The sequence below is a fragment of the Brachyistius frenatus genome, unplaced genomic scaffold, assembly GCF_029030835.1.
Source record: "Brachyistius frenatus isolate BFR_SWC_R1_liver_20210118 unplaced genomic scaffold, ASM2903083v1 Contig_75, whole genome shotgun sequence".
Lineage (NCBI taxonomy): Eukaryota > Metazoa > Chordata > Actinopteri > Embiotocidae > Brachyistius > Brachyistius frenatus.
The window spans coordinates 665,263-679,458 of NW_027210674.1; the positions used below are offsets into that span (position 1 = coordinate 665,263).

The window sequence follows — 14,196 nt, forward strand, 5'->3', positions numbered from 1 at the left end:
TATATTTGAATAAACACTCTGACAACAGACTCTTGTCCTTTTGCAGGTTTATCCACCCTGCAGGTTTCTCTCCAGAGCACACCATCAGCGTGGCCTTCCGCCTGCTGCAGGACTCGCCGAAGGAGCCCTTCGCTCTGTGGCAGCTCACCGACAACGACTTCCAGCCCAAGATGGGAGTGGTGATTGACCGTGAGCAGGATTTCTGCATCTCTTTCAGCAACTTCATCGTCACTCATTTTTTATCTCATCTGATCTTGTTTTTTGTGGGTTTGTTTTTTTCCGCAGCCGCCACCAAACACCTGCTTTACTTCAGTCTGGACTACAGAGGAGAGGTGCAGGAGCTCACCTTCGACCAGCCGGAGGTCCGCCGGCTCTTCTACGGCAGCTTTCACAAGGTGAGACGAAAACACGCTTTCAATGAAAATCAGGTTTTTAACCATGTTAACATCTCCATGTGGTGTTTTTTATGTTCTATGAGACGTATTAATGAGGGAGTGAAGCAGTCGGTGTCGCTGAGGATAAATGCAGATTCTGATCATGACACAGTAACACGAGTGTTACGAGGTTTGCCGCTTGTTTGTATCACGTTGACGTCAATGTGATACAAACAAGCGGCAACCCTCAGTGATGTCATCAACCCTCAGTGATGTCATCAACCATCAGTGATGTCATCAACCATCAGTGATGTGATCGTTGGTTTGTGAACGTTATGAAGCCTCCAGTTCAGATTCTGTCCGTCACCATCTTTGCTAGTTCGGAGCGGCGGTGGTCGAATTTTGGCACACAGCATACATTATATGGTGTCACAGCTGCTCCAATAGCTTCAAAATGAAGCCGAGGTTTTATGCCCAGTAGGATGCAACACCAGGCTGGTTGTATTCAGCACGTCCATATGAACGCTGCCCTCTTGTGGTATTCACGACCTCGTTCACACGTTGTAACCAATCAACAACCAGCAGTGATGTCATCGTTGGTTTGTGAACGTTATGAATCCTCCAGTTCAGATTCTGTCCGTCACCATCTTGGTAGTTCGGAGCAGTTTGGAGCAGGAAGTGACCATATTTGGACGAGCTGGGGGAGGAGCCAGAGGTGGATCTGACCGATCTGATCGGAAACCTGACGATACTACGTCCCGCCCACCGATAGCTGTAACCTGACTGCACCACAGGCCTGTCTATTTGATGAGAGAAGTTGAATGGGAGTCTATGGAGCCGGAAGCTTTTTGGAGCCGACCTCTAGTGGCACTCGCTGGTATTGCAGCTTAAGACACTTCTGCATCGGCCTCATTTTTCTACGTCCACTTTTATATACAGTCTATGGATACAACCCTTACAGCTCACAGACAGGCTGAGCATTTTGTTGGATGAATCAGTGTAAAAATTATGAAGTATAGAGAAAAACACGACGCTGATTCTGCTTGTTTTTAAAAATGATGAAATACGAACTCCTCTTTCTTAATACACATTTAAAAGATGGGAGAAGATGAAAGCATTTGACAAACATTCTGTCAGTTAAAGGTCACAAACACTGACAATCATACTGCCTTTGGTTTTTTTTATGGATGTGAGATGAAAACCTGATGAAAACTTTTAAAGACTCTTACTGCCGAGATGTCATCTGCATCAATTCCGACTTCTTCTTCTATGAGTTACAGCCATGATCATCATAATTTCCTTTTTCTGAGGATATCATTATTCCCGATGTGCATCATGAATAAATCTGCAAAGAAATCACAGAAAAAAAGAACCCACTGAGGCTCAAACTGTCTGACTTTGAAAGCCTCCGTCTGATTATTCTTGGATTAATTTAATAGAATAAAATATGATAGACTGGGATTTCATGTCATTCTTCTATCCTCTTGTCTCCTATTGGCAGGTTCACCTGTCTGTCAGCCAGGTGGGCGTGTCCCTGTCTGTGGACTGCCAGCGTGTGGGCGAGAGGCCGGCCCGTCCCCTAGGCAACCTGCCGACCGATGGGTTCGAGATGCTGGGGAAGCTGGTGAAGACCCGTGGACCCAACAGTGGATCGGCCCCGGTACTTTTTATTCTTCTTGGATTTCATTACCAGAAAAAGAAAATTAAAAAAACCGTGGGTCACTTCCTGAACCCGTTTATATGTTCTTCACGGTTTCCAGTTCCAGCTGCAGTCCTTTGAGATCGTCTGTAACACCACGTGGGCTTCAGAGGACACCTGCTGTGACCTGCCTGGAGTGGTCAGTTAACCTTTATTCGACCTTCATTATTCAGTTCGTCCAGGAAGTCGGGATCGCAATAATTAATGCAAATTCAAGTGATTTACGCGACATTTCCGGGAGCTTGCAATTTTTTTTTTTTATTCCTGCAATTTTACCGCCAAACAAAGTCATCATCAGAATCTGTGCTGAAAGTATTAACGACATAAAGTTCATCTTTTCAAACAAAACTCACTTTATTAACACAAGTAACTCCTCATTCACAGTCAGAAAGAACAGGAAGTGACAGGGTTTGTGGGAAATGTGTTCTTCACATTAAAATGATGATTAAATGTTTGTGATCAAAGGAAGTGATTCCATATTACTGGATGTTAAATGAGTTTTGTCCACACGTCCAGTTGTCAGAGACGTCTCTTTGTTTGTTTCATCCAGCAGGTCTATGTGTTGAATGAACATGAATTAAACAGCATCTAAAGCTCTTATTTTGAAAGGCTGATGTAGTCCTTGTTTCTATATTCCAGTCACAGACGCTCTGTTCTGGAAACATACGCAGCTTCTAGGACCTTTGAGGAACTTTTAGGAGCTTTTAGGAACTTTTAGGAGTTCAATACATAAATAAAAAAAGATTAGAAATTAAATACTTATGTGATGTGCAGCATGATGATTATCAAAGGAACTGATTACATATCATTGTTTATCAGGTCTTGCTAAAAAAAAAAAAAAAAAAAAAAAAAAAAGATTCTCAACTTGCAAGTTTTTTCTAATTGCCGCAATTTTACACAAAAAAACTCACTTAAAAATCCACAAATTTCTTCGCAATTTTTTTTGAAAATCTGCTGCAAAATCAAACAGTTTTGATCAAAACAATCACAAAAAAACCTCATTGAAATCCTGGAACGACAGGTTATTATGGTATGGTCAAACGATGTGAGAATGACTACTATCTGAAACATTACATTACATTTCTTGCATTTCACAAAGTCATATTGCTGCCGTTAGTTTTTTACAAATTTTCTTAAAAGAGGTTTAATTTTTTAAAGGCTGACTTCCTGTCTTTATTGTTAACGTGTGTGTCGTCCTCAGAGAGACGAGGAAAGCTGCCCCGCCCCCGCCTACACCTGCACCTGTTCCTCCGACATCCCCGGGGCTCCCGGTTCCCCCGGACCGAACGTACGTCACTTCACACGGGCCCGGAGAACTTGACGAGTCATGTTTTATGTGATTCGGTTGGTTGATAACACATGAAGATTCATTTCTCTTTCTTCTTTCTCAGGGGAAGCCGGGTCCTCGTGGTGAGAAAGGAGAGAAGGGAGAGCAAGGTCACAAGGTGAAAAGGATTTCGATCTTGTTGTCTATCTGTCGGGGTTTTATGTCATGTTTGATATCAGAAGAATTAGGATGTGTTGGGAAGTTCCTGAAATGTGCGAGACAAGAGATTATTTTACGTTGACCTCATCTTTTTTTTTTCTTATAGAAGTGTAGGTGTTGAAATCTGCTGCTCTGAAATGAGCAGAATGCAGTTTTTTAAAGTTGTGCAGGATCATCATCCACCAGGTCTTTTTAATTTACACGTCACAGTGCGTGTTTTATTTTGAAGGAGCTGATACCCTTCTGTGGATGTTTTCAGGGGGAGGTGGGTCCTCCAGGAAAGGCTGGATTTGAGGGAGGCCTCGGCTCTGTGGGCGGCGCGGGACCCCGAGGCATCACGATGCAGGGCAAAGTGGTGGGTGACCTTCGTCGCCTTTAACTCGTACCTGTCGGGCAGCAACTGGACCGATGTCTATAATTTAGGAATCTAATTGTTTTCTTTTTTGATATTTTACCCGTTAGGGTCCTCCAGGAGCGAGAGGAGAAAAGGGAGAGCCCGGACGACCCGGAGTTCAGGTCCGCTTAAAGTGAAAAAGTGGAGTCGCACACTGATCCATCTGCCTCTAACTGCTCCGTCCAATCATCTTCTTCTGTCCACCTGCAGGGTTCACCGGGACCTCCAGGTCCGAAGGGGGGGGAGGGGATCCCAGGACCCAAGGTGAGCTGTTCGACCCACGACAGTGAACGTTAACAGCTCTTCATCCGGCTGAGGTTCTGGATCTGTCCTCATCTCTCTGTGATGTGCTTCACAGGGCATCAGGGGCCTCGAGGGGAACATCGGTCCACCGGGCCTCACCGGACCCAGAGTAAGACTGAACCTCCTCTTTATCCGTCTGGAAACATGTTTTACATTGGTGCCTTCTTTGGGTCAGAAGTTACCCTCAAACAGCAGTTTGGTCCCAGACACAGAATTTTTAAAAAAAGGGATGAGACAGAAATTCCCTCATTGTGATTAACGATATTTTTGTGATGGAGAAACTCACTTTTGTTTGAAGACTTGATGGTTCTTTTAGCTGCTCCTCTGTTCAATGTTCATATTTCAATTTTTTTTAACATTTTAAAAAATTTTAACATCTTTTTAACATAAAAATTTTCCGATGAGGGATTAATAAAGTATATATCTATCTGTCCATCATCTATGTATCTATTTTCTCATCTATTTATTTAAAAAAAAAATGTCATATGTATTATTTACAGTGTGCACTTTCACGTTGTTTTGCTTTTTTGTTTTCCCTTTTCACCCTTGTTAAAATGGGAACGTCTTTCAAGGTTTTAAAAGATAGTGTTTAAATTCTGTTCCAAATAAAAATTTTAAATAAAATAAAAAAAATTAAAATCAGACAGTCGCTCCGAAAATAAAAGTTTTAGCTGTTGATTTGAGTCCTACTGAAAAAAAGAAGAATTATAAATGTTTTATTTTTTTAAAAACCGAATCTAATTGAATGATGCATTTTAAATTGATGGAGGATGAACCCTTTCATGAACGTCCCTCTAGCACCACCTGCTGGCCACAGCGCCTCGTTTGGATTTCTGAAGTAAGATGCAGAAATGTAGTTTCTGTAGATTCACTCACTTTAATGTGTTTTGACCTAATTATGGAAAGTCATAAAAAGACATGAATTTTTACATCATGGCCTCGGTGAGAGGTCTTTATTATTAATCAAATGAGATGACACTGTTAGGTATCAGTGTCTGTGACCTCCATCACCAGTCATCTCTTTATCGTACAGGGTTTCCAAGGAATGCCGGGATACCCGGGACCGCTGGGGGAGAGGGGCCCCTCAGGACCGGCTGGACCTACGGTAAGACCGCAGGGACAAAAAGCAGCATAAGTCCTGTCTGTCCTCACTTTTAGTTAATTATCTTTACGCTCTGATGTTGTTGTTTTTTTACAGGGTCTGCCGGGGAATAAAGGGGAGCGAGGAGAAAAGGTGCTTCGAGCTTTATGATTGTTTTGTCTCACTGCACCTCTTAATGTCTAATTTCAAAATCCTACATTGATTTTGAGTGGAGCTGTAGTTGGTGAATGTGCTGCTGTTTGACAGGGGGAACCTCAGTCTATGGCCATGATCTACCAGCTGGTGTCGGAGGCCTGTGGGCAGCTCGTCCACAGTAAGAACTCCATTCACAAGTCTGTAAAAAACACCAGGACTTCTATGACAATAAATAATGCATCTTGTTTTCTCAGAGGAGGTGTTGAAGCTCGACATGTTCATTAACGAGATAAGTCGTAAGCCGGCTCCTATTGAGGAGCCCGTGGGGCCCCCCGGGGAGCCCGGTGTACCGGGGCCCAAGGGCCCACCGGGCGACCGGGGCAACCAGGGCGACGTCGGCACCAGAGGGAGACCCGGCCGGGGGGGATATCCTGGAGAACAGGGTACGACTGACGAGTGAAAGGAGGACCGTCTAGTCAGAGTTCATTCTGCTGACTTGTTTTCTTCCCTCTCTGCAGGAAGGAGAGGGACGGCCGGGGGGAAGGGGGACGCGGGCACCAACGTTCAGGGGCCCTCGGGCGTCAAAGGATTTGCAGGTCAACGAGTCATTTCTTTATTTGGGGCTGTAATGTAACACACTGTCCTCTAAATCACCACTGAAGGTTCCTCTGCTGACATAAATGTGTTGTTTGCTATGTGTGTCACCACCAGGTCCTCCAGGTGAGTCCAAGCTGGGACTCCCAGGGTCCAAAGGAGACGATGGTAAACCGGGCCCGCCGGGAGCTCCCGGACCTCCGGGTCAGCCAGGCGAGATCGGACCACCGGGTGTGTGTGACAGCAGCGGAGGCTGCCGGGGAGTTCCTCAGGAAACAGGTGAGCTGCTGATGACACGCAGCCGGGAGACGTACAGGTGTGAGGAGGAGGAGGAGGAGGAGGAGGAGGAGGGTCACATGAAGTAGGAGTAATAAAATAAACACAACATTGTCGTATTATAACAGTCAAATTATAAAGTTTTGTTATATCTACATAATGTGCTGTCGATTATCAATAACTAAACATTAACAACAGTAAATATACTGTTGTTATTTATTGCCAGAATGATGCAGAACAACAAGCTGACATTACCATAGTATCACCTCATATAGAGTTACAATAATTTTAATAATAATAATAATCAATGTAATATTATTTCTGAAGCGCTTTTCAAAAACAAGTTACAAAGTGTTTTACATGTTTTAAAAACACAAAAGGCAACAAGTAATAAAATACAATGATACAAACACAACAAACAGGGAATCAATAAAAGTAAAACCACCAAAACGCAAGTCTAAAATAATGCGTCCTTCAGGGTGACTTTAAAGAAGACTGTGTGTTTGTGTCTTTAATCTGCTGTGGTCGTCGTTCCTGAACAGAAAAGAGCTTTAAAATCTCTTGTAAAGAGGACGAGGACGTCTGAAGTGAGTGTAGGAGCGCTGTGACGTGATCTCTCCTGGTGGAGTTCATTATGTGGAACGTGTCAGACAGGAGGACAGGAGCACCGCACGGATCTAATCAGGATGAATTTCTCTTTTCTCAATAGAAATGACCTGATTTAAAAAAAACTTATTTTCCCGAGTTTAAAAAGTCATGATTGGACAGAAATGGTGAACATCTTGTCGAACGGATGTCTGAATACAGATCCAGCAGACACTCAGCAACGCTCACATTCATGGAGTTGTGATTTTGTTTACCTGAATGTACGTCTCATATTCACTGCTGCCGCCTGTTACCTCCTCATGTTCACTGGAAGAACACGGAAAAAGGATTCCTGAAATCCAAAGGTTTTTCAAATTTGCATCGATCACCATCTGATATCACTGATGAACACAGTGTTGAGTCGTATTGATTAGATTGCTGACTGTGTGTGTGTGTGTGTGTGTGTGTGTGTGTGTGTGTGTGTGTGTGTGTGTGTGTGTGTGTGTGTGTGTGTGTGTGTGTGTGTGTGCGCTCTCTTCATCCAGAAGACCCTTTTTACGGCTACCAGCCCTGAGTGGAGACGAACCGGCGGCGCTGAGGTGACTGACGTCCGGTGCAACGACGGTGTTTCCTTTAAAGCTCGACGACGGACTGATAACGGAGTTTAAAAGCATCGAGGAGGTTTCACGTGTTGAACTTGTACCTGGCTGATGTGGAAGCTTCACGGCGCGTCAGAAGATTAAGGAAAATCTCCTCCTGGTGGGATCGGTAACGTGCTGTCCTATACGACGTATTCGCACTGAAACCTTTTGTTAATTATGTTTATGTATTCATGCACTGTATCAACGCCGCGTAGTTTAGTTCCTCTGTGCATTTCATTTTGCCCTTCGAACCTAAACTGCCTCAACGATAATGAAAATGCGTCATCCATGGTGTGAAAGGTATAAACGATACTGTGAGAATGTGATAAGTATGATCGGTTGTATATTGTTTATTGTATTTATCCAGTTATGTATCCAGTTAATCATGTATATTTTATTTTATTTTATACTGCATCAATTCCAATTGATAACTCATGTTTACATTTTCTGATTTCCAAGGGTGTAGGTGATAAACGTGTGTGTGTGTGTGTGTGTGTGTGTTGCGTGCGCGCGTGCGCATGTGTGAGGATTATTTTTCTTTAGGTGTATGTTTTGTTTTGTTTTTTTGTTCTGTTTTTTACCTTGTTAATAAAACTTCATAAGTATGTGTCTCATAAAGTGTTGTGTTCCTGTTGTTTTTTTTTCAAAATAAAATGAGTATAAAGTCGGAAGTTCATTGTCGGAACCTTTGTAGGAGAGAGAATTGTTTACAGTGGGGTCTATTTTTGAAGAGCACAATGGAGGTTAAAAAACTAAGCGTTTAAGCAAGCGGCTTTGTCAAAGCAGCTTCAGTGACACGCGCAGTTTCCGGTTTCATCTCCAATGTTTCCTAGTTTGAAAAATAAAACAAAACAATCATGTTTGTTGAAGCTCGTACGAATCAATTAAATAATAGTTCAAAAGTGTTCTTCAAACACAGCTGATTTGCAGTGAGTGTGTGAGGTCGTGGTTGCGAGGTGCACCTGAATATTTTACACATTAAACCCTCACATTACAACCAAAGTTGATGCTGATACATGACAATAGTTAAACAGGGACAACTGTTCAGGAAGCAAGAAAGTGAATTTGAATAGTTTGATGCCGGATTTTTTTATTATTATTTGCTGAGTATTTTTCTACATTGTGATCTTAATATATTTCTCAACGCTTTCTGTCACAATTGCAACAACAACAAAAAAACGTTAGCCCCAACGATAGCGATTTTATTTTGAAAACACCAAAACGGACGTCGCGTCGCACTGTCCTTCCGCTTCACGCAGCGCGACGACGGTGGAGTCACGTCGTCATGGCGAGCCGAAAAACTCCGCAAACAAACCGAGACCAAGCGGACAAATACTCCGTGTTACTGCCGACCTACAACGAGCGGGACAACCTGCCTCTGATCGTCTGGCTGCTGGTGAAGTCTTTCGGTGAAAGGTGAGCTCCGCGAGCCGGAAACAGCTGCTCGGCTCGCGCTGTCCGTCGTGAACTGCGGCGGTAGCACCAGCCGGTGATGAGCTGTCTGTCAACCTGTTTCCATAGTCACGAGGACTAGTTCAGGTTAACAACCGTGGTTATGAACACAAACACAATTTGAGAGTTAAGGTTGGGTTTCAGAGTTAATATTAGGATTAAGTTTAAATTAGGATTGAGGTGAAACACTTCGTTGCAATGATTACGGTAAGAGACGAGGGGATGCATTATGTAAATAAATGTCCTCACAAAGATAGAAAGACCAACGTATGTGTGTTAGAAAAAACCCTGACCTACAAAACGGACCTAAACGAGTTGAGTTTACTTTGTTGAACTTTTGCACCTCCAGTGGATTTAACTACGAAATCATCGTCATTGACGACGGAAGCCCGGATGGGACATTAGAGGTGGCGAAGCAGCTGCAGAAAATTTATGGGGAGGACAAGATGGTAAGTCAACAAGCAGCACTATTTGGAAATTAAAATTGCATTTGATATTGATCAATTATAATTCATTACATATTCATAAATATATCTTGCTGTTAAAAATACAAACTTATTTACCTTCTGTGTTACAGCTTCTACGACCGAGGGCCAAAAAATTAGGCCTCGGTAAGTTGGACACGGTAAAAAAACAAATAGTGTGTTCGGTCTGGTGACTCTGTCCTCCCACTGATGGCCTGCTGTTTCTCTTCAAAGGCACCGCCTACATCCACGGCATGAAGCACGCTTCTGGCAACTTCATCATCATCATGGACGCAGACCTCTCTCATCATGTGAGTGGAGCTTGTTCCATTGTGTGTGTGTGTGTGTGTGTGTGTGTGTGTGTGTGTGTGTGTGTGTGTGTGTGTGTGTGTGTGTGTGTGTGTGTGTGTGTGTGTGTGTGTGTGTGTGTGTCAGTTTAAACCCCAAAGATTTTCATGTTCTTGCTCTGTTTTCCTTCCTATAATCTAAAAAGCTCTGAGTGATATTTCACTATTGTCAGGATGATATTTAATTCTTCTTTGTAATTTTTTTTTTTTATTTCAGCCCAAGTTTATCCCAGAATTTATTGAGTAAGTGTCTCAAAATTTGGTCACTTTTTATCAGTTCAAATATAATTACCAAAATAAATATATATATTTATAGTCACTGAGCCACAAATGGCAGTTTAAAAAATTGTTTCGCCTTCTTTAACAGAAAGCAGAAGGAGGGAAATTACGACCTGGTGTCAGGTACTCGTTACCAAGGCAACGGAGGTGTGTACGGCTGGGACCTGCGCAGGAAGCTCATCAGGTAGCTGCTCGCAGCAGTGCTTTGTTTTCAGTTTCGACTCCCTCGAGGCAGCAGTTTAATGTTCTTTGTCTTCGTTCTGGCTCCTCTCGTTCACAGTCGGGGGGCCAACTTTTTGAGCCAAGTGTTGTTGAGACCCGGAGCTTCAGACCTCACAGGCAGCTTCAGGTAAGTGGTGCCAGTTTAGTGGATTAACGCCCGGTTCACACCTGGTATCAACATGTGTTCACAAGTGGACAGCTTGAAGTCCAATCTGTTCAGACCACTTCAGGAGCTGGTCCTAAATCAGGGGTCTCCAACTTTTTTTTCCTCCGAGAGCTACTTTGACAAAATGAAAGTGTCTAAGATCTACTCAGTAACATTCATTCACATAGCTGAGCTCCACCCAAACCAGCTGAAGAAGCTTCTTTTTTGTGAACAATAACAAATTGATACTCAATATACAGATGTTGTGTCACAACAGCTTAAATTGCCACATTGTAGCAGCATTTAACGCAATGCATTCTGGGCCACAATGAAGAACCACGTCCTCAACTGATGTCCTTTGAATAAGCAATAAAAAAATGTCCAGTTGAACTTCTGAGACACATCAGTCACAGTTCATATGTCCAGCGCAGCGCAGACCCCTACCCTCTCAAACAAAATGATTGAAGCCTGAACCGACATGATCGGGTCGAGCCTGACGGTTCAGCTTTTGAATTACAAACTGGAGTTATCAGACATTTACAAACGTGAAATACGTCACACTTTGTAATTGACGGCACATTCAAATGAGGCTCCGGTGAACGGAGGTGTCGGTTTGTTGAACGCCGGCTGCTTCGACTGCTCACGTTTCTGTTGGTGTTCACGTGTTTATCTATTTGTTTTCTTACACTGCTGCTACTTTTATCTGACTTACGTCAGGTTGTACAAGAAGCATGTTCTGGAGGGTCTGGTGGAGCGGTGCGTGTCCAAAGGGTACGTCTTCCAGATGGAGATGATCGTCCGAGCCAGACAGCTCAACTACACCATCGGAGAGGTGAGATCCTGATTTCAGTTTCAATCACTTGATCTTGTGTTTATTAACTCATTGATGTGGACGCTGCCATGATTTGAGTCTATGTGTGATTTGCTGTTTTCATATTGAGCTGGGAAGACAAAATCTGAAAAAGAAAAAGATTATTAGGAATTTCATTATTCATTTGAGTGAAACACAAGAAACTAAGAAGTGCTTTTTTCATACTTTAGATTGTATGTCAGTCAGAAATAGTAAATTAAATAATAATAGAATTCCATTTTGATCAACTAATCCGTCGGATTCTAATGATGTAATGCTTCACTGTGATTTTGTCTGAAAACCCTGTTCACACTCTGACCAATCAGCAACCAGTGGGTGTGGCTAATGCGATAACGTCGAAGTAGTTCCAATATTAGCGGTCGAATTTCGGTACACAACACACGTTATATGGTGGTCACTGCTGATTGGTTGACGGCTGCTCCAATAGCTTGAACATGAAGCCGAGGTTTTATGCCCAGTAGGATGCAACACCAGGCTGGTTGTATTCAGCACGTCCATATGAACGCTGCCCTCTTGTGGTATTCACGACCTCGTTCACGCGTTGTAACCATTTAGCAACCAACAGTGACATCGCCACGGTGGTTTGTGAACGTTATGAATCCTCCAGTTCAGATTCTGTCCGTCACCATCTTGGTAGTTCGGAGTGGTTTGGAGCAGGAAGTGACCATATTTGGATGAGATGGGGGAGGAGCCAGCGGTGGATCTGACCGATCTGATCGGAAACCTGACAATACTACGTCCCGCCCACCGATAGCTGTAACCTGACTGCACCACAGGCCTGTCAATCAAACAGACACGCCCCCAAAACCAGGTCTTCTTGAATCTTCTTTTCTAATGAATGAGGGATTATTTTCAGATGGACCTCCAGAAAACTAAGAAGAAGGAGTGACTTTAGCTAACAACACCGAGATAACTGATGGACACATTTTATTCACTTTGGATTTGATGAGAGAAGTTGAATGGGAGTCTATGGAGCCGGAGGCTTTTTGGAGCCGACCTCTAGTGGCACTCGCTGGTATTGCAGCTGAAGACACTTCTGGATCGGAACCGTTTTACAGACCTGAAGCTACGAACACAAAGTCTGTGGGTGTGATGTGTTTTTAGAAATAGCAGAGTCCATGAAAGTTGTTACTTGTTATATAATAAGTTACTATATTGTAATTTTAGTCATATAGTGTTTTTCTTCATAACCTAATATGTCTGACGGCCTCATCTTCTGTCATTTTGCCTTTTGTATTTCCTGCATTATGTTACCTGCCTGCTAGTTTGCTAAATTATTAGCCAAACAACAGCGCTGTTGCCTAGCAACAGTGTTCTCATGACGACCACGAGCTCACCACTTCCATTTGAAGGAAGTATTCACAATAATATAACTTAAGACTTTAAATACAATTTAGACTCACCTTCGATTTCCCATCAAACCCTCAGAACAGAAGCCGACTTCAGCGTTGTTTTGCTTTTGGACGTGAAACTGATTCTGATTCTTCTTCTTCTTCGTCCTCCTGACGACAGGTGCCCATCTCCTTTGTGGATCGAGTATACGGAGAGTCCAAACTGGGAGGCAACGAGATCGTGTCGTTCGTGAAAGGACTGCTCACGCTCTTCGCTACGACGTGATGAGGACATCCCGCGGTCCCCTCGTATTTGTCCTCACTTTTAAAGTCCGTCTTTAATACAGTAGTTCTATCAGAGTTGCATTGAAATGACAGTAAACAACAGACGTCTCCGCCTGAAGGAACGCAGCGCTTCACATTCCCATCGGCCTCCGTCATCAGCTCGTCGTTCCCGGAGACGGCCGACCGAAGCGCTCAGCACACGTCCGCCTGCGTCACCTGAGACTGTCGCAAAATGAACAACGTTTGTATGTTTGACTTTTTTGTTTTTGTTTGTTTGTTTTAACCGTGTGTGAAAATGAAAAATGTTGTTACAGACGGTGACCTGCTTCTCTTCATAAGTCATTCATCAAACTGTAACCTGAAACAGACAATATATTCACCTTCAAAGACCTGTGGGTGATGACGATGATGTCTGAATTCATATAAAGCGGTAAAATGTGAAGCCAAATATTTGTAGTTCACTCTTTGATTTTGTTTGCAGCAGTTTGACACTTAAAAAAAACCCTTAAAAAACCTCCACCTTTTGGTGCTTCAGTCTCCACCAGCAGCCTTCACGAGGTCGCGTGCTGCTGCCGGAGGTCAACGGGCTCCAGGCTCAGAGCACTTCTTGTATCTCGGTGACCGGCTGACGGACAGGCTGACGGACAGGCTGACGGACAGGCTGCTCCACTGGCCGGAGACGAAGACGTCCGAGACCCTCCAGGGTCCCTGAAACCGCCACGGCTTAGTCTGTTTATTAAAATCATACGTGTTGCATACTGGAAAATGAACATATACACACATATATATATATATATATATATATATATATATATATACATATATACATGTGCTCAATGCACAGAGTGTCAGTAGAAGGAGGGGTGATGGTGATGGTGATGATGATGATGATGATGGGTGGGGGGTTAGGAGGACCCGAATCAGCTGGGGGAGAACTTTTCCCATCACATTAACCATGTGAGAGCAGGTCACCAGCGGACTGAGGGCCGAAGCACAGCTCTTCTCCCGGCTCCGAGCAGGAAAGTAGTCCCGGCAGCTGCAGCAGGATTGGACGGTCGGAAACACTACAGCGCCACCTGTCGTCCGCTCAACCGCTCACACCGCTCCCGCTGAGTGCTGAGGCACTGTGTACATCCGACCCTCCGCGGGGGGAGGGAGGGGGGAGGGGAGAACGCCAGATGTAGCTACACCGCGCATGCGCATCAATCGAA

The 14,196-nt window shown here is 43.7% G+C and overlaps 2 protein-coding genes across 4 annotated transcripts in view; both read left to right on the plus strand.

Annotated features, from left to right (window-relative positions):
- Nucleotides 1-8,207, plus strand: part of LOC138626612 (collagen alpha-1(XX) chain) — a 33,753-nt gene extending 25,546 nt beyond the window's left edge. For 2 of the 3 annotated variants that reach the window (XM_069708358.1, XM_069708360.1), the window contains 17 exons: nt 47-189; nt 286-395; nt 1,876-2,034; nt 2,135-2,212; nt 3,275-3,361; nt 3,465-3,518; nt 3,819-3,914; nt 4,022-4,075; nt 4,164-4,217; nt 4,312-4,365; nt 5,290-5,361; nt 5,455-5,490; nt 5,605-5,671; nt 5,748-5,936; nt 6,012-6,089; nt 6,205-6,366; nt 7,494-8,207. In XM_069708358.1, the coding sequence (XP_069564459.1) occupies nt 47-189; nt 286-395; nt 1,876-2,034; nt 2,135-2,212; nt 3,275-3,361; nt 3,465-3,518; nt 3,819-3,914; nt 4,022-4,075; nt 4,164-4,217; nt 4,312-4,365; nt 5,290-5,361; nt 5,455-5,490; nt 5,605-5,671; nt 5,748-5,936; nt 6,012-6,089; nt 6,205-6,366; nt 7,494-7,522 (1,522 nt within the window). In that variant the 3' untranslated portion in view covers nt 7,523-8,207. The remainder of the gene's footprint in view (nt 1-46; nt 190-285; nt 396-1,875; nt 2,035-2,134; nt 2,213-3,274; nt 3,362-3,464; nt 3,519-3,818; nt 3,915-4,021; nt 4,076-4,163; nt 4,218-4,311; nt 4,366-5,289; nt 5,362-5,454; nt 5,491-5,604; nt 5,672-5,747; nt 5,937-6,011; nt 6,090-6,204; nt 6,367-7,493) is intronic. The other variant, XM_069708359.1, reaches the window with a different exon arrangement.
- Nucleotides 8,208-8,830: 623 nt separating this feature from the next.
- Nucleotides 8,831-13,433, plus strand: dpm1 (dolichyl-phosphate mannosyltransferase subunit 1, catalytic). Its single transcript, XM_069708346.1, has 9 exons — nt 8,831-9,005; nt 9,391-9,490; nt 9,619-9,652; nt 9,740-9,816; nt 10,070-10,095; nt 10,220-10,315; nt 10,412-10,480; nt 11,216-11,330; nt 12,882-13,433. The coding sequence occupies exons 1-9, from the start codon at nt 8,875-8,877 to the stop codon at nt 12,984-12,986; spliced, it is 753 nt and encodes a 250-aa protein (XP_069564447.1). The 5' UTR covers nt 8,831-8,874; the 3' UTR covers nt 12,987-13,433.
- The last annotated feature ends 763 nt before the right edge of the window (nt 13,434-14,196 follow it).